Source organism: Corvus moneduloides, chromosome 27 (assembly GCF_009650955.1).
Source record: "Corvus moneduloides isolate bCorMon1 chromosome 27, bCorMon1.pri, whole genome shotgun sequence".
In the NCBI taxonomy this organism is placed as follows: domain Eukaryota; kingdom Metazoa; phylum Chordata; class Aves; order Passeriformes; family Corvidae; genus Corvus; species Corvus moneduloides.
Window position 1 is genome coordinate 1,291,320 of NC_045502.1, and position 19,132 is coordinate 1,310,451.

General features: G+C 53.6%; 1 protein-coding gene across 1 annotated transcript in view; it reads left to right on the forward strand.

Moving 5' to 3' along the window:
* Positions 1–3,509: 3,509 nt before the first annotated feature.
* Positions 3,510–19,132, forward strand: part of SNRNP200 (small nuclear ribonucleoprotein U5 subunit 200) — a 100,247-nt gene continuing 84,624 nt past the window's right edge. The window contains 7 exon segments of the mRNA XM_032091811.1: positions 3,510–3,586; positions 5,414–5,577; positions 6,840–7,011; positions 8,264–8,456; positions 10,263–10,318; positions 13,860–13,958; positions 15,099–15,251. Coding sequence (XP_031947702.1) covers positions 3,542–3,586; positions 5,414–5,577; positions 6,840–7,011; positions 8,264–8,456; positions 10,263–10,318; positions 13,860–13,958; positions 15,099–15,251 — 882 coding nt within the window. The 5' untranslated portion in view covers positions 3,510–3,541.

Genomic DNA, 19,132 nt, shown 5'->3' on the forward strand with positions numbered 1-19,132 from the left:
CATTCCCAGTGCCCATCCCCGGTGCCCATTCCCGGTCCCATCCCCAGTGCCATCCCCGCTGCCACCCCCGGTGTCATCCCCACTGCCCATCCCCGGTGCCCATCCCCGGTCCCATCCCCGCTGCCATCCCCAGTGCCATCCCCACTGCCCATCCCCGGTGCCCACCCCCACTGCCCATCCCCGGTGCCCATCCCCGGTCCCATCCCCGCTGCCATCCCCAGTGCCATCCCCGCTGCCACCCCCGGTGTCATCCCCACTGCCCATCCCCGGTGCCCACCCCCGGTGCCCATCCCCGGTCCCATCCCCGCTGCCATCCCCAGTGCCATCCCCGCTGCCACCCCCGGTGTCATCCCCGGTGCCCATCCCCGTTGCCATCCTCGTTGCCATCCCTGCTGCCATATCCGGTGCCATCCCCCCTGTGCCCATCCCCGGTGCCACCCCCAGTGCCATCCCCGTGCCACCGCCGGTGCCATCCCCCGCTGCCATCCCCGTGCCACCGCCGGTGTCATCCCCGGTGCCACCCCCAGTGCCATCCCCGTACCACCCCCGGTGCCATCCCTGTGCCCGTCCCCTGTGCCATCCCCGGTGCCACCCCCGCTGCCATCCCCGGTCCTATCCCGGTGCCATCCCTGTGCCCATCCCCGGTGCCATCCCGGTGCCCATCCCAGTGCCCATCCCGGTGCCATCCCTGTGCCCATCCCCGGTGCCCATCCCCGGTGCCCATCCCGGTGCCCATTCCCGGTGCCATCCCGGTGCCGTTCCCTCTTTGTCCCGGTGCACCCGGCCGGAATAAAGGAATTAGAGCGGCCCCATCCCGGCGCTGGCGCGGGGCCGCGGGGCTGTGCCAGCTCCTGTCACCCGCCCGCCCGTGGCACCGGGCACCCGCGGCACGGCGGGCACGGCGCTGCGGGCACGGAGGGGCTGGCACCTGCCCGGGATACCTGGCCGGGGTCCATTCCCGGGATACGTGTCCAGGGTCCATTCCCGGGGTTCATTCCCGAGATACCTGCCCGGGAATCCCGGTCCCTGCCCAGGGTCCCTGTCCAGAAATCCTTCCTGGGATACCTGTCCAGGGTCCATTCCCGGGATACCTGCCCGGGGTTCATTCCCGGGATACCTGCCTGGGGTCCCTGCCTGGGGTCCATTCCCGAGATCCCTGCCCAGGATACTTTCCTGGGATACCCGACCGGGAATCGCACCCGGAGTCCCTGCCCAGGGTCCATTCCCGGGGTCCCTGCAGGGTCCCAGCCCGGGATACCTGCCCAGGGTCCATTCCCGGGATACCTGCCCGGGAATCCTGTCCAGGCTCCCAGCCCGGGATACCTGCCCGGGAATCTTGTCCGGGATACCTGTCCAGGGTCCCTGCAGGGTCCCAGCCCGGGATACCTGCCCGGGACAGGGTCCATTCCCGGGATACCTGCTCGGGAATCCCGGTCCCTGCCCAGGGTCCCTGTCCAGGAATCCTTCCTGGGATACCTGCCCGGGGTCCATTCCCGGGATACCTGCCCGGGAATCCTGTCCGGGATCTCAGCCCGGGATACTTGAGCAGGAATCCTATCCCGGGATACCTGCCTGGGGTCCCTGCAGGGTCCCAGCCCGGGATACCTGCCCAGGGTCCCTTCCCGAGGTACCTGCTCAGGAATCCTATCCCGGGTCCCTTCCCGAGGTACCTGCTCAGGAATCCTATCCCGGGTCCATTCCCGAGGTACCTGCCTGGGAATCCTGCCCAGGTCCCTTCCCGAGGTACCTGCCCGGGAATCCTATCCCGGGTCCATTCCCGAGGTACTTGCCCGGGAATCCTGCCCGGGAATCCTATCCCGGGTCCATTCCCGAGGTACCTGCTCAGGAATCCTATCCCGGGTCCATTCCCGAGGTACCTGCCTGGGAATCCTGCCCGGGTCCCTTCCCGAGGTACCTGCCCGGGAATCCTATCCCGGGTCCATTCCCGAGGTACTTGCCCGGGAATCCTGCCCGGGAATCCTATCCCGGGTCCATTCCCGAGGTACCTGCTCAGGAATCCTATCCCGGGTCCCTTCCCGAGGTACCTGCCTGGGAATCCTGCCCGGGTCCCTTCCCGAGGTACTTGCCCGGGAATCCTGCCCGGGAATCCTGCCCGGAATCCCTTCCAAGGGTCCCTGTCCCGGCGAGGGTGAGGAAGGAGAGGAGGAGGACGAGCCCCAGGTGGGCACCGCCGGTGTGGCCGCACAGCCGGGTGACCTCCAGGGACAGGACAAGGTGTGCTGTCCCCGAGGAGCCCCGAGGCCTCGTGGTGACCTCCCCCGCTGGGGCACGGCCGGGCTGGCACCGGGCACCGCTGGCACCGCGCTCCGCTAATTAACGGGGCCGAGATAACGAGGGCACGCGCAGCCGGGCGGATGGCACCGAGCCGCGTCCCCAAGGGCACCGGGGCGACGCAGCTCTGCCCGCGTCCCCTGCCACCCCTGCCACCCTGAGATGACCAGGGCATGCCCCACAGCACGGGGTGGGCACTCAGGGTCCCACCGATGCCCAGGGGACATCCCAGTGCCCAGGGATACCCCGATGCCCGATTCCAAGTGACCCCTCAATGCCCAGGGTCCCCTCAATGCCCAGGGACCCCCGAGTGCCCAGGGATACCCCGATCCCCGATTCCAAGTGACCCCTCAATGCCCAGGGTCCCCTCAATGCCCAGGGACCCCTCAATGCCCAGGGACCCCCGAGTGCCCAGGGATACCCCGATGCCCGATTCCAAGTGACCCCTCAATGCCCAGAGACCCCTCAATGCCCAGGGGACATCCCAGTGCCCAGGGATACCCCGATGCCCGATTCCAAGTGACCCCTCAATGCCCAGGAACCCCCGAGTGCCCAGGGGACATCCCGGTGGGATTGTCTTTGGGGACAATTTGGGGGTGACCAGAGCCCCCCGTGGGGCACGAGGAGGTCCTTGGGGACAATTTGGGGGTGAGCAGAGCCCCCCGTGGGGCACGGGGAGGTCCTTGGGGACAATTTGGGGGTGAGCAGAGCCCCCTTGGGGCACGGGGAGGTCCTTGGGGACAATTTGGGGGTGAGCAGAGCCCCCCGTGGGGCACGGGGAGGTCCTTGGGGACAATTTGGGGGTGACCAGAGCCCCCCGTGGGGCACGGGGAGGCCCTTGGGGACAATTTGGGGGTGTCGCGGACCCCCTTTGGGCCACCACGTGTCGCATCACCGGGAAGGGGCGTGGCTTGCAGGAGGGGGCGTGGCCTACGTCATCATCAGCCAATAAGAAGCGGCACTCAGTGCTCTGACCCCGCCCCCCGCCGCCTTCAAACCCTCGGGCGCTCAAACGTCAATCAAACCGTGGCGGGCGGGCTGCCTAGCCAATCACAGCCAGCTTTCGGCGAGAGGGGGCGGGATTTAACGGACACCAACCAATCAGAACGGGCGGTGGGCGGGGTCTCGCGCTCCGCGGGCTCAGGGTCGTTTCCGGCTGACCCGGAAGTTCCGCTGTGGGCGCTCCCGGTGCGGCGGCGGCGGCGCGGCCTGGTCAGGCCCCGTTCCCGGCCCCGTTCCCGGCGCAGCCATGGCGGACGTGACCGCCCGTAGCCTGCAGTACGAGTACAAGGCGGTGAGTGCGGGCCCTGCGCCCCGAACCCCGCTCCCGTTACCGGGTGTTCTCAGGCCCCGCCCCCCATGCTCTTCACCAGCCTCCCCCACCCTCCCTCAGTCCCAGTTTGGGACCCCCTGACCCCTCTCAGCCCCATTTTGGGACCTCCAGACTCCCCTCAGGGCGCTCTAGGCCCCGTTTTAGGACCCCCGGGCCTCTCTCGGCCCCGTTTTGGGTCTCCTGAGTCCTCCCCAGTCTCCCCCAGCCCCAATTCGGGACCCCCCGGACCCCCCTCAATTCCGTTTCGGGACCCCCAGACCCTCCTCAGCGCCATTTGGAGACCCCGAGTCCCATTTTGAGGCCCCCAGACCTTCCTCAGCCCCAGTTTGGGACTCCCAGACTCCTCCCAGCCCCATTTTGGGACCCTTTGGACCCCCCTCAACCCCATTTCAGGACCCCCAGCCTCATTTTAGGATCTTTTGGTCCCCCCTCAACCCCATTTCAGGACCCCCAGCCCCATTTTGGGACCCCCAAACCCCTCTCAGCCCCATTTTAGGCTCCCTGGACCCCTCTCAGCCCCATTTTGGGACCCTTTGGTCCCGCCTCAACCCCATTTTAGGACCCCCAGCCCCATTTTGGGACCCTTTGTACCCCTCTCAGCCCCATTTCAGGACCCCCAGCCTCATTTCAGGACCCCCAACCCCCTCTCAGCTCCATTTTGGGACCCCCGGACCCCCCCTCAACCCCATTTCAGGACCCCCAGCCCCATTTTGGGACCCCCAAACCACTCTCAGCCCCATTTTAGGCTCTCCGGACCCCTCTCAGCCCCATTTTGGGACCTTTTGGACCCCCCCTTAACCCCATTTTAGGACCCCCAGCCTCATTTCAGGACCCTTTGGACCTCCCCTTAACCCCATATCAGGACCCCCAGCCCCATTTTGGGACCCCCAAACCCTTTTCAGCCCCATTTTAGGCTCCCTGGACCCCTCTCAGCCCCATTTTGGGACCCTTTGGTCCCGCCTCAACCCCATTTTAGGACCCCCAGCCCCATTTTGGGACCCTTTGTACCCCTCTCAGCCCCATTTCAGGACCCCCAGCCTCATTTCAGGACCCCCAACCCCCTCTCAGCTCCATTTTGGGACCCCCGGACCCCCCCTCAACCCCATTTCAGGACCCCCAGCCCCATTTTGGGGCCCCCAAACCACTCTCAGCCCCATTTTAGGCTCCCCGGACCCCTCTCAGCCCCATTTTGGGACCTTTTGGACCCCCCCTTAACCCCATTTTAGGACCCCCAGCCTCATTTCAGGACCCTTTGGACCTCCCCTTAACCCCATATCAGGACCCCCAGCCCCATTTTGGGACCCCCAAACCCTTTTCAGCCCCATTTTAGGCTCCCAGGACCCCTCTCAGCCCCATTTTGGGACCCCCAAACCCCCCTCCACCCCATCCCAGCCCCTCACACACCCTCTCCCCCCCCATCCCCCGCGCCTCCTTGCCCTCCCTCTCACCCCACGTCCCGTTTCTCCCCCCGTTTCTCCCCCCGTTTCTTCCCCCGTTTCTCCCCCCGTTTCTCCCCCCGTTTCTCCCCCCGTTTCTCCCCCCGTTTTTCGCCCCGTTTTCGCCCCGTTTATTCCCCCGTTTATTCCCCCGTTTATTCCCCCGTTTATTCCCCCGTTTATTCCCCCGTTTATTCCCCCGTTTTTGCCCCCTTTTTTGCCCCGTTTGTTCCCCCCGTTTGTTCCCCCGTTTCCCCCCCGTTTCCCCCCCGTTTCCCCCCCGTTTCCCCCCCGTTTATCCCCCCGCTTATCCCCCCGTTTATCCCCCCGTTTTCCCGGTTTTTCCCCCCAGAACTCCAACCTCGTGCTCCAAGCCGACCGCTCTCTGATCGACCGGACGCGCCGCGATGAGCCCACGGGGGAGGTGCTGTCCCTGGTGGGGAAGCTCGAGGGGACCCGCATGGGCGACAAGGCCCAGAGGACCAAGCCCCAGATGCAGGAGGAGAGAAGGGCCAAGTGAGCGGGAAAACCGGGAATTCTCGGAGCTCGGGATGGGATGGGGTTGTGGGAGAGGTGGGAGGGCTCGGGGGGGTTCTGCTTGATGGGTTCTGGGATGGAGTTGGATGCTGGATCCTGGGAAAGCTGCTTTTCCTGGTTCCCAAATTTCCCCAAAAAAGCTGCTTTTCCTGGCTCCTCATTTTCCCAGGAAAGCTGCTTTCCCTGGTCCCAAATTTCCCAGGAAAGCTGCTTTTCCTTGTCCCGAATTTCCCAGGAAAGCTGCTTTTCCTGGCTCCTCATTTTCCCAGGAAAGCTGCTTTTCCAGGTCCTCAAATTTCCCAGGAAAGCTGCTTTTCCTTGTCCCAAATTTCCCAGAAAAGCTGCTTTTCCTGGTCCCAAATTTCCCAGGAAAGCTGCTTTTCCAGGTCCCCAAATTTCCCCAAAAAAGCTGCTTTTCCTGACTCCTCATTTTCCCAGGAAAGCTGCTTTTCCTGGTTCCCAAATTTCCCAGGAAAGCTGCTTTCCCTGATCCCCAAATTTCCCCAAAAAAGCTGCTTTTCCTGGTTCCTCATTTTCCCTGGGAAAGCTGCTTTCCCTGATCCCCAAATTTCCCAGGAAAGCTGCTTTTCCTGGTTCCCAAATTTCCCTGGGAAAGCTGCTTTTCCTTGTCCCAAATTTCCCAGGAAAGCTGCTTTTCCTTGTGCCCAATATCCCAAAAAAAGCTGCTTTTCCTCATGTTCAATTTCCCAGAAAAAGCTGCTTTTCCTGGTGCCCAGTTCAGGGAATGATTTGGGCTGGAAGGGATTTTAAAGCCCTTGAAACCCATCGAGCTCCCACTGTCCCGGATCCAGCCCGGCCTTGGGCACTTCCAGGGATCCAGGGGCAGCCCCAGCTGCTCTGGCAATTCCAGCCCAGCCCCTCCCCACCCTCATTCCTTCCCAAGATCCCATTTCAATCTCCCCTTTCCCACTGGGAAGCCGTTCCCTGGGTCCTGTCCCTCCAGCCCTTGTCCCCAGTCCCTCTCCAGCTCTCCCGGAGCCCCTTCAGGCCCTGCGAGGGGCTCTGAGCTCTGTCTGGGACTTTCCCTTCTCCACTTCAAGATTTTGGGAATATTTGGAGGTGGGAAACCCAGAGCCTCTGGACGCAGAGACACTTGGAAAAACGGGCGTGAAAAATGAAAAGAAATGGGTTTTTCTGCTTTAGCTTGGGAAGAAAGGGCCTGGAGAAGAGCGAGGTCGGGGCTGTGAGTGCCTCAGGCTCCCGTTTTCCCCTTTTCCCAGGAGGAGGAAGCGGGATGAGGACAGGCACGACATCAATAAGATGAAGGGGTACACGCTGCTCTCCGAGGGCATCGACGAGATGGTCGGCATCATCTACAAACCCAAGACCAAGGAGACCCGGGAGACCTACGAGGTCCTGCTCAGCTTCATCCAGGCCGCCCTGGGGGATCAGGTGAGCCTGGGATCAGCGCTGGGAGATGGGAATGCAGCCCTTGGATGGGGGAATGCAGCCCTGTTATCCCAGCCGGGGTGGGGTTGGGAATTTTAAAGAGCAGCCGGTTCCACCTCAGCTTTCTGCTGGATCTGAGGTCCAAACCCTGTCCAGCCTGGCCTTGGGCACTTCCAGGGATTCCAGGGAACATCCAGGGTTTGTTGCCAGTATCCCATTTAAAGCAGGATGTGGAATCATGGATGGGTTTGGCTTGGAAGGGACCTAAAAGTTCATCAATTCCCACCATGGCCAGGGACCATCCCATGGTGCTCCAAGCCCCGTCCAGCCCAGCCTTGGGCACTTCCAGGGATCCAGGGGCAGCCCCAGCTGCTCTGGGAATTCCAGCCCAGCCAGGAATTCCTTCCCATTATCCCATCCAAAGCAGGATATAGGATCCTGGAATGGTTGGGGCTGGAAGGGAGGCCAAAACCCATCAAGTCCCACCATGGGCAGGGACACCTCCCACTATCCCAGGGTGCTCCAGCCCGGCCTTGGGCACTTCCAGGGATCCAGAGGCATCCAATATTTCTTCCCAAAAACCCATCTAAACCAGGGCATGGAATTGCAGAACGGTTTGGGTTGGAAAGGACCTTAAAGATCCTCTAAATCCAACCTCTGCCACGGGCAGGGACATTTTCCATAGACCAGGATGCTCCAATCCTCATCCAGCCTGACCTTGGGCACTTCCAGGGATCCAGGGGCATCCAATATTTCTTCCCAAAATCCCATCTAAACCAGGGTGTGGAATCATGGATTGGTTTGGGTTGGAAAGGACCTTAAAGATCCTCTAAATCCAACCTCTGCCACGGGCAGGGACATTTTCCATAGACCAGGATGCTCCGGTCCTCATCCAGCCTGACCTTGGGCACTTCCAGGGATCCAGGAGCATCCAATATTTCTTCCCAAAATCCCATCGAAACCAGGACACGGAATGCCAAACTGGTTTAGATTGGAAGGGAACCTTTCAATCCCATCAAGCCCCACCACAGCTCATCCCAGACTGCCCCAAAGCCCATCCAGCCTGGCCAGGAACCCTTCCAGCGATCCGGGAAGCTCCCGTTTCCCTCATGGCCACCACGAGGAGTTGTCCTTTGCTTTCTCCTCCCCGTCGGCGCCGGTTCGGCGCCGTTCCCACGCGGAGCCGCCTTCGGGCGCTCGGAAACCGCCGTGGAGGTTCCGGTTTGGGATTCCTGGGGTGCTGTCCCGTTGGCAGCCGCGGGATATCCTGTGTGGGGCCGCCGACGAGGTGCTGGCCGTGCTGAAGAACGAGAAGCTGCGGGACAAGGAGCGGCGCAAGGAGGTGGAGCTGCTGCTGGGCCAGACGGACGACACGCGCTACCACGTGCTGGTCAACCTGGGCAAGAAGATCACCGACTACGGCGGGGACAAGGACATCCAGAACATGGGTATGGAGTGCCGCGGGGGTTTGGGGGATTTTTGGGGATTTTTTGGGGATTTTTAGGGGATTTTTAGGGGATTTTTTGGGGATTTTTTGGGGATTTTTTGGGGATTTTTTGGGGATTTTTTGGGGATTTTTTGGGGATTTTTTGGGGATTTTTTGGGGATTTTTTGAAGATTTTTGGAGAACTTTTTGGGGATTTTTTGAGGATTTTTGGGGGATTTTTTGGGGTATTTTTGAGGATTTTTGGGGATTTTTTTAGGATTTTTTGGGATTTTTTGAGGATTTTTGGGGGATTTTTTGGGGATTTTTTGAGGATTTTTTTTGGGTTTTTTTGGGATATTTTTGGGATTATTTTGGGACTTTTTTGGATTTTTTGAGGATTTTTGGGGATTTTTTGGGAATTTTTTGAGGATTTTTTTGGGGATTTTTTTGAGGATTTTTTGGAGGATTTTTGGAGGATTTTTGGGGATTTTTTTTTATTTTTTGGGGATTTTTTGGGATTTTTGGAGGATTTTTTTGGAATGTTTTGAGCATTTTTTGGGGATTTTTTTGAGGATTTTTGAGGATTTTTTGACGATTTTCTGGGATTTTTTTGGGATTTTTTTGGGATTTTTTTGGGATTTTTTTGGGATTTTTGGGGGATTTTTTGAGGATTTTTTGGGGATTTTTTGGGGATTTTTTGAGGATTTTTTGGGGATTTTTTTTGGATTTTTTTGGGATTTTTAAAGATTTTTTTGGGGGGGATTTTCTGGGGTTTTTTTTGGGATTTTTGGGGGATTTTTTTGGGATTTTTGGAGGATTTTTTTTGGGATTTTTAAAGGTTTGTTTTTTATTTTTTTGGGGATTTTTTGAGGATTTTTGGGGGATTTTTTGGGGATTTTTTGAGGATTTTTTGGGATTTTTTGCGGATTTTTTTTGGGTTTTTTTGGGATTTTTTGAGGATTTTTAAAGGTTTATTTTTTTGGGGGGGGGTTTTGGGGAATTTTTTTTGCATTTTTTGGGGATTTTTAGGGGATTTTTTGAGGATTTTTTGGGGATTTTTTTGGGGATTTTTTGAGGATTTTTTGGGGCGATTTTGTGGGATTTTTTTTGAGATTTTTGGAGGATTTTTAAAGTGGGGTTTTTTTGGTGGGTTTTGGGAATTTTTTTGAGATTTTTTTTGGGATTTTTTGAGGATTTTTAAAGATTTTATTTTATTTTTTTGGGGGGGTTTTGGGGAGATTTTTGGGGATTTTTGGGGGATTTGTTGGGGCATTTTTTGGGAATTTTTTGGGGGGATTTTTAGGATTTTTTTGGGGATTTTTGAGAGATTTTTTGGGATTTTTGGGGGGGATTTTTAAAGATTTTTTTTGATTTTCTTGGGGGGAATTTCTTGGGATTTTTGGAGGATTTTTTTGGGATTTCTTTTGGGATTCTTTAGGATTTTTTGGGGGGATTTTTTGGGATTTCTCAAGGGATTTTTTTGGGACTTTTTCGGGGGGGATTTTTTGGGGGGATTTTTTTGGGATTCACAAAGACCCAGGGCTTTTCCTGAGACTTCCCAGCAGAAATCCAGGACATTTTCCTTGTGGGATGACTTCCATCCCCTTTTTCCCCATCCCATTTCCCTCCTGCAACCCCATTCATCCCAACCTGGCACCTTCCAGAGCCCGTTTTTCGGGATGAGCCCTTGCCCCATGGATGGGGGTGCTTTTCCAGCCCCACAAAGGATTTGGCTTTGTCTTTCTGAGGTGCGGCTGTAGGAATTCCGGGGGCTGTGGCCCCCCAATTCCCAGGAATTCCCGGTAATTCCGGGCCCTGTTCCCTGCAGATGACAACATCGACGAGACCTACGGGGTCAACGTGCAGTTCGAGTCCGACGAGGAGGTGGGAGCTGCGGCCGCCCCCATTTCCCTCTGGGATCCCCTTTATCCCCATTTCCCTCTGGGATCCCCTTTATCCCCATTTCCCTCTGGGATCCCCTTTATCCCCATTTCCCTCTGGGATCCCCTTTATCCCATTTCCCTCTGGGATCCCCTTTATCCCCATTTCCCTCTGGGATCCCCTTTATCCCATTTCCCTCTGGGATCCCCTTTATCCCCATTTCCCTCTGGGATCCCCTTTATCCCATTTCCCTCTGGGATCCCCTTTATCCCATTTCCCTCCGGGATCCCCTTTATCCCCATTTCCCTCTGGGATCCCCTTTATCCCCATTTCCCTCCTGGGATCCCCATTTCCCTCTGGGATCCCCTTTATCCCCATTTCCCTCTGGGATCCCCTTTATCCCATTTCCTTCTGGGATCCCCTTTATCCCCATTTCCCTCTGGGATCCCCTTTATCCCCATTTCCCTCTGGGATCCCCTTTATCCCCATTTCCCTCTGGGATCCCCTTTATCCCTTTTCCCTCTGGGATCCCCTTTATCCCCATTTCCCTCCTGGAACCAGGTTGATCCCATTTTCCTCCATCCCATTTTCCCCTCTCCCATTTCCCTCCTGGGACCCCATTTATCCCGTTTTCCTCTATCCCATTTTCCTTCATCCCATTTTCCTCCTGGAACCAGGTTGATCCCATTTTTCTCTCTCCCATTTCCCTCTGGGATCCCCTTTATCCCCATTTCCCTCTGGGATCCCCATTTCCCTCCTGGGATCCCCATTTCCCTCTGGGATCCCCTTTATCCCCATTTCCCTCTGGGATCCCCTTTATCCCCATTTCCCTCCTGGAACCAGGTTGATCCCATTTTCCTCCATCCCATTTTCCCCTCTCCCATTTCCCTCCTGGGACCCCATTTATCCCATTTTCCTCCATCCCATTTTCCTCCTGGAACCAGGTTGATCCCATTTTCCTCCATCCCATTCTCCCCTCTCCCATTTCCCTCCTCAGACCCCATTTATCCCATTTTCTTCATCCCATTTTCCTCCTGGAACCAGGTTGATCCCAATTTCCTCCATCCCATTTCCTTCTGGGATCCCCTTTATCCCATTTCCCTCTGGGATCCCCTTTATCCCATTTCCCTCTGGGATCCCCTTTATCCCCATTTCCCTCTGGGATCCCCTTTATCCCATTTCCCTCCTGGGATCCCCTTTATCCCCGTTTTCCTCGTGGAACCAGGTTGATCCCATTTTCCTCATGGGACCACTTTTATCCCATTTTTCTCTTCCCCATTTTCCTTGTGGGACCATTTTTTATCCCATTTTCCTCCATCCCATTTCCCTCATGGAACCAGGTTGATCCCAATTTCCTCTGTTTCTTTTTCTTCCTGGGACCATTTTTATCCCCATTTTCCTCCATCCCATTTTTTGTCATCCCGTTTCTCTCCTCAGACCCCGTTTATCTCATTTTCCTTTATCCTGGTTTCCTCTCTCCCTTTTTTCTCCATCCCATTTTCCATGTGGGACCCCATTTATTCCCATTTCCCTCCTGGAACCATTTTTATCCCGTTTTCTTCCATCCCATTTCTCTCCTGGGACCACGTTTATCCCCATTTTCTTCATGGAACCAGGTTGATCCCATTTTTCTCTCTCCCATTTTCCTCCTGGGACCATTCTTATCCCATTTTTTTTTGTCCCATTTTCCCCTCTCCCATTTCCCTCCTCAGACCTCATTTATCCCATTTTCCTCCATCCCATTTTCCTCCTGGAGCCAGGTTGATCCCAATTTCCTCTGTTCCATTTCCCTCCTGGGATCATTTTTATCCCTTTTTCCTCCATCCCTTTTTCCTCCATCCCATTTTCCATGTGGGACCCCGTTTATCCCATTTTTCTTTGTCCCATTTCCCTCCTGGTGGCCCCGTTTATCCCCATTTCCCTCCTGGGACCATTTTTATCCCTTTTTCCTCCATCCCTTTTTCCTCCATCCCATTTTCCATGTGGGACCCCGTTTATCCCGTTTTTCTCTCTCCCATTTTCCTCCTGGGACCATTTTTACCCCGTTTTTTCCTCCATCCCGTTTTCCATGCGGGACCCCGTTGATCCCCATTTTCCTCATTGGGAGGAAAGGGATCAAAAGAGGATTTTTGGAGGGAAATCCAGGAATATCCATTGGAAAATTGACAGATGGGGAGGAAAAGCAGGATTGGGATGCTGGGATCAGGATTGGGGGGGAAGGGGGGAAAAAATGGGGGGAAAAGGGGATTTTTGGAGGGAAAAGAGGTAAAAATGGGATTTTTGGAGGGATAAAAGGGGATTTTTGGAGGGAAGAGAGATAAAAATGGGATTTTTGGAGGGATAAAAATGGGATTTTTGGAGGGATAAAAAGGGGATTTTTGGAGGGATAACAATGGGATTTTTGGAGGGAAAAGAGAGGTAAAGATGGGATTTTTGGCGGGATAAAAATGGGATTTTTGGAGGGATAAAAATGGGATTTTTGGAGGGATAAAAAGGGGATTTTTGGAGGGAAAAGAGGGGTAAAGATGGGATTTTTGGAGGGGTAAAGATGGGATTTTTGGAGGGAAAAGAGGGGTAAAGATGGGATTTTTGGAGGGGTAAAAATGGGATTTTTGGAGGGAAAAGAGGGATAAAGATGGGATTTTTGGAGGGGTAAAGATGGGATTTTTGGAGGGGTAAAAATGGGATTTTTGGAGGGAAAAGAGGGATAAAGATGGGATTTTGGGAGGGATAAAAATGGGATTTTTGGAGGGATAAAAATGGGATTTTTTGAGGGATAAAGATGGGATTTTTGGAGGGAAAAGAGGGATAAAGATGGGATTTTTGGAGGGATAAAGATGGGATTTTTGGAGGGAAAAGGGGCAAAAAAGGGGATTTTTGGAAGGAAAAGGGGGTAAAAATGGGATTTTTGGAGGGAAAAGAGGGATAAAGATGGGATTTTTGGAGGGATAAAGATGGGATTTTTGGAGGGATAAAGATGGGATTTTTGGAGGGATAAAAATGGGATTTTTGGAGGGATAAAAATGGGATTTTTGGAGGGATAAAGATGGGATTTTTGGAGGGAAAAGGGGCAAAAAAGGGGATTTTTGGAGGGAAAAGAGGGGTAAAAATGGGATTTTTGGAGGGAAAAGAAGGGCAAAAATGGGATTTTTGGAGGGAAAAGAGGGATAAAGATGGGATTTTTGGAGGGATAAAAAAGGGATTTTTGGAGGGGTAAAAAGGGGATTTTTGGCGGGATAAAAAGGGGATTTTTGGAGGGATAAAAAGGGGATTTTTGGAGGGATAAAAAGGGGATTTTTGGAGGGAAAAGAGATAAAAAAGGGATTTTGGAGGGATAAAAAGGGGATTTTTGGAGGGAAAAGGGGAAAAAAAGGGGATTTTTGGAGGGAAAAGAGGGGTTAAAAATGGGATTTTTGGAGAGAAAAGAGGGATAAAGATGGGATTTTTGGCGGGATAAAGATGGGATTTTTGGCGGGATAAAGATGGGATTTTTGGAGGGGTAAAGATGGGATTTTTGGAGGGCAATCCCGCATTATTCCCGCAGGAAGGGGACGAGGATATTTACGGGGAGGTTCGGGACGAGGCCTCGGACGATGACATGGAAGGGGACGAGGCCGTCGTGCGCTGCACCCTCTCGGCCAACGTGAGTTCGGGATTTTGGGAATTTTGGGGATTTTTTTTGGGATTTTGTGTCCCTAAACATTGCCATTCCACCCCAGACCCAGGGGATAATGGGATTTTTATGGGAATTCTGGGGATTTTGTGTCCCTAAATATTCCCGTTCCACCCCAATCCCTGGGTGCAAACCCAGGGGATAATGGAATTTTTATGGGAATTTTGAGGATTTTTTTGGGGTTTTGTGTCCCTTAATATTCCCGTTCCACCCCAATCCCTGGGTGCAAACCCAGGGGAATTGTTGGGATTTTTATGGGAATTTTGGGGATTTTTATGGGATTTTGTGTCCTTAAACATTCCGGTTCCACCCCAAACCCAGGGGAATTGTTGGGATTTTTATGGGAATTTTGGGGATTTTTGTGGGATTTCGTGTCCCTAAACATTCCTGATCCACCCCAAACCCAGGGAATAATGGGATTTTTATGGGATATTTTGGGATTTTTTGGATTTCGTGTCCCTAAACATTCCTGTTCCACCCCAATCCCTGGGTGCAAACCCAGGGGAATTGTTGGGATTTTATGGGAATTTTGGGGATTTTTGTGGGATTTCGTGTCCCTAAACATTCCCGTTCCACCCCAAACCCAGGGGAATTGTTGGGATTTTTATGGGAATTTTGGGGATTTCCCTAAACATTCTGGTTCCACCCTAAACCCAGGGGAATTGTTGGGATTTTTATGGGAATTTTGGGATTTTTGTGGGATTTCGTGTCCCTAAACATTCCCGTTCCACCCCAAACCCAAGGGAATTGTTGGGATTTTTATGGGAATTTTGGGATTTTTTTGGGATTTCGTATCCCTAAACATTCCTGTTCCACCTCAATCCCTGGGTGCAAACCCAGGGGAATTGTTGGGATTTTTATAGGAATTTTGGGGATTTTTTGGGGATTTTGTGTCCCTAAACATTCCTGTTCCACCCCAAACCCAGGGAATTGTTGGGAATTTTGGGGATTTCCCCTAAACATTCCCATTCCACCCCAAACCCAGGGAATTTTGGGGATTTTTATGGGAATTCTGGGGATTTTTATGGGATTTCCCAAACCTTGTGTCCCTAAACATTCCCGTTCCACCCCGACCCCACGGGAATACCGGGAATTTGGGGATTTTCCCAGCTGGTGGCCTCGGGGGAGCTGATGAACTCCAAGAAGAAGGATCTGCACCCGCGGGACATCGACGCCTTCTGGCTGCAGCGGCAGCTCAGCCGCTTCTACGACGACGCCATCGTCTCCCAGAAAAAGGCAGACGAGGTCCTGGAGATCCTCAAGGTCTGTGGCTGCCAGATCCTCGGGATCTGAGGGATTTCTCCGTCTAAAAAGCGGGAATTTGCCTCAAAACCCCGTTCCTGGTGTTTGGTGCCGTTAAATGAAATTGTGGCCCGACCAGAGCGGTTCCAACCTTGAAATTCTCAGGGATCTCCTGAGGGGAATGTGGTGCTGTTTCCTGGGAAATCATCGTCCATGGGGTCTGGTTCAGTTCTTTTTGCCGTGTTTTGGGAAAAAAATGGGAATTGGGGTTGTTTTTGAGGCTCCAGGATTGGTTTTGAGGCTCCGGGATTGGTTTTGAGGCTCCAGGATTGGATTTCCCTCTATCCCTGGGCTCTGTTTCCCGCCTGTTTTCCATTCTGCTGTGGAAAACTGGGAATTGGAGAGATGCTCAAGGTCTGTGGCTGCCAGATCCTCGGGATCTGAGGGATTTCTCCGTCTAAAAAGCGGGAATTTGCCTCAAAACCCCGTTCCTGGTGTTTGGTGCCGTTAAATGAAATTGTGGCCCGACCAGAGCGGTTCCAACCTTGAAATTCTCAGGGATCTCCTGAGGGGAATGTGGTGCTGTTTCCTGGGAAATCATCGTCCATGGGGTCTGGTTCAGTTCTTTTTGCCGTGTTTTGGGAAAAAAAATGGGAATTGGGGTTGTTTTTGAGGCTCCAGGATTGGTTTTGAGGCTCCAGGATTGGTTTTCCCTCTATCCCTGGGCTCTATTTCCCGCCTATTTTCCATTCTGCTGTGGAAAACTGGGAACTGGGGAGATCCTCAAGGTCTGTGGCCGCCAGATCCTCGGGATCTGAGGGATTTCTCCGTCTAAAAAGCGGGAATTTGCCTCAAAACCCCGTTCCTGGTGTTTGGTGCCGTTAAATGAAATTGTGGCCCGACCAGAGCGGTTCCAACCTTGAAATTCTCAGGGATCTCCTGAGGGGAATGTGGTGCTGTTTCCTGGGAAATCATCGTCCATGGGGTCTGGTTCAGTTCTTTTTGCCGTTGTTTTGGGAAAAAAATGGGAATTGGGGTTGTTTTTGAGGCTCCAGGATTGGTTTTGAGGCTCCGGGATTGGTTTTGAGGCTCCAGGATTGGATTTCCCTCTATCCCTGGGCTCTGTTTCCCGCCTGTTTTCCATTCTGCTGTGGAAAACTGGGAATTGGAGAGATGCTCAAGGTCTGTGGCTGCCAGATCCTCGGGATCTGAGGGATTTCTCCGTCTAGAAAGCGGGAATTTGCCTCAAAACCCCGTTCCTGGTGTTTGGTGCCGTTAAATGAAATTGTGGCCCGACCAGAGCGGTTCCAACCTTGAAATTCTCAGGGATCTCCTGAGGGGAATGTGGTGCTGTTTCCTGGGAAATCATCGTCCATGGGGTCTGGTTCCATTCTTTTTGCCGTGTTTTGGGAAAAAAATGGGAATTGGGGTTGTTTTTGAGGCTCCGGGATTGGTTTTGAGGCTCCAGGATTCGTTTTCCCTCTATCCCTGGGCTCTATTTCCCGCCTATTTTTCCATTCTGCTGTGGAAAACTGGGAACTGGGGAGATCCTCAAGGTCTGTGGCCGCCAGATCCTCGGGATCTGAGGGATTTCTCCGTCTAAAAAGCGGGAATTTGCCTCAAAACCCCGTTCCTGGTGTTTGGTGCCGTTAAATGAAATTGTGGCCCGACCAGAGCGGTTCCAACCTTGAAATTCTCAGGGATCTCCTGAGGGGAATGTGGTGCTGTTTCCTGGGAAATCATCGTCCATGGGGTCTGGTTCAGTTCTTTTTGCCGTGTTTTGGGAAAAAAATGGGAATTGGGGTTGTTTTTGAGGCTCCAGGATTGGTTTTGAGGCTCCAGGATTGGTTTTCCCTCTATCCCTGGGCTCTATTTCCCGCCTATTTTCCATTCTGCTGTGGAAAACTGGGAACTGGGGAGATCCTCAAGGTCTGTGGCCGCCAGATCCTCGGGATCTGAGGGATTTCTCCGTCTAAAAGCGGGAATTTGCCTCAAAACCCCGTTCCTGGTGTTTGGTGCCGTTAAATGAAATTGTGGCCCGACCAGAGCGGTTCCAACCTTGAAATTCTCAGGGATCTCCTGAGGGGAATGTGGTGCTGTTTCCTGGGAAATCATCGTCCATGGGGTCTGGTTCAGTTCTTTTTGCCGTGTTTTGGGAAAAAAAATGGGAATTGGGGTTGTTTTTGAGGCTCCAGGATTGGTTTTGAGGCTCCGGGATTGGTTTTGAGGCTCCAGGATTGGATTTCCCTCTATCCCTGGGCTCTGTTTCCCGCCTGTTTTCCATTCTGCTGTGGAAAACTGGGAATTGGAGAGATGCTCAAGGTCTGTGGCTGCCAGATCCTCGGGATCTGAGGGATTTCTCCGTCTAAAAAGCGGGAATTTGCCTCAAAACCCCGTTCCTGGTGTTTGGTGCCGTTAAATGAAATTGTGGCCCGACCAGAGCGGTTCCAACCTTGAAATTCTCAGGGATCTCCTGAGGGGAATGTGGTGCTGTTTCCTGGGAAATCATCGTCCATGGGGTCTGGTTCAGTTCTTTTTTGCCGTGTTTTGGGAAAAAAATGGGAATTGGGGTTGTTTTTGAGGCTCCAGGATTGGTTTTGAGGCTCCAGGATTGGTTTTCCCTCTATCCCTGGGCTCTATTTCCCGCCTATTTTCCATTCTGCTGTGGAAAACTGGGAACTGGGGAGATCCTCAAGGTCTGTGGCCGCCAGATCCTCGGGATCTGAGGGATTTCTCCGTCTAAAAAGCGGGAATTTGCCTCAAAACCCCGTTCCTGGTGTTTGGTGCCGTTAAATGAAATTGTGGCCCGACCAGAGCGGTTCCAACCTTGAAATTCTCAGGGATCTCCTGAGGGGAATGTGGTGCTGTTTCCTGGGAAATCATCGTCCATGGGGTCTGGTTCAGTTCTTTTTGCCGTGTTTTGGGAAAAAAATGGGAATTGGGGTTGTTTTTGAGGCTCCAGGATTGGTTTTGAGGCTCCGGGATTGGTTTTGAGGCTCCAGGATTGGATTTCCCTCTATCCCTGGGCTCTGTTTCCCGCCTGTTTTCCATTCTGCTGTGGAAAACTGGGAATTGGAGAGATGCTCAAGGTCTGTGGCTGCCAGATCCTCGGGATCTGAGGGATTTCTCCGTCTAAAAAGCGGGAATTTGCCTCAAAACCCCGTTCCTGGTGTTTGGTGCCGTTAAATGAAATTGTGGCCCGACCAGAGCGGTTCCAACCTTGAAATTCTCAGGGATCTCCTGAGGGGAATGTGGTGCTGTTTCCTGGGAAATCATCGTCCATGGGGTCTGGTTCCATTCTTTTTGCCGTGTTTTGGGAAAAAAATGGGAATTGGGGTTGTTTTTGAGGCTCCGGGATTGGTTTTGAGGCTCCAGGATTCGTTTTCCCTCTATCCCTGGGCTCTATTTCCCGCCTATTTTCCATTCTGCTGTGGAAAACTGGGAACTGGGGAGATCCTCAAGGTCTGTGGCCGCCAGATCCTCGGGATCTGAGGGATTTCTCCGTCTAAAAAGCGGGAATTTGCCTCAAAACCCCGTTCCTGGTGTTTGGTGCCGTTAAATGAAATTGTGGCCCGACCAGAGCGGTTCCAACCTTGAAATTCTCAGGGATCTCCTGAGGGGAATGTGGTGCTGTTTCCTGGGAAATCATCGTCCATGGGGTCTGGTTCAGTTCTTTTTGCCGTGTTTTGGGAAAAAAATGGGAATTGGGGTTGTTTTTGAGGCTCCAGGATTGGTTTTGAGGCTCCGGGATTGGTTTTGAGGCTCCAGGATTGGATTTCCCTCTATCCCTGGGCTCTGTTTCCCGCCTGTTTTCCATTCTGCTGTGGAAAACTGGGAACTGGGGAGATCCTCAAGGTCTGTGGCTGCCACATCCTTGGGATCTGAGGGATTTTTCCATCAAA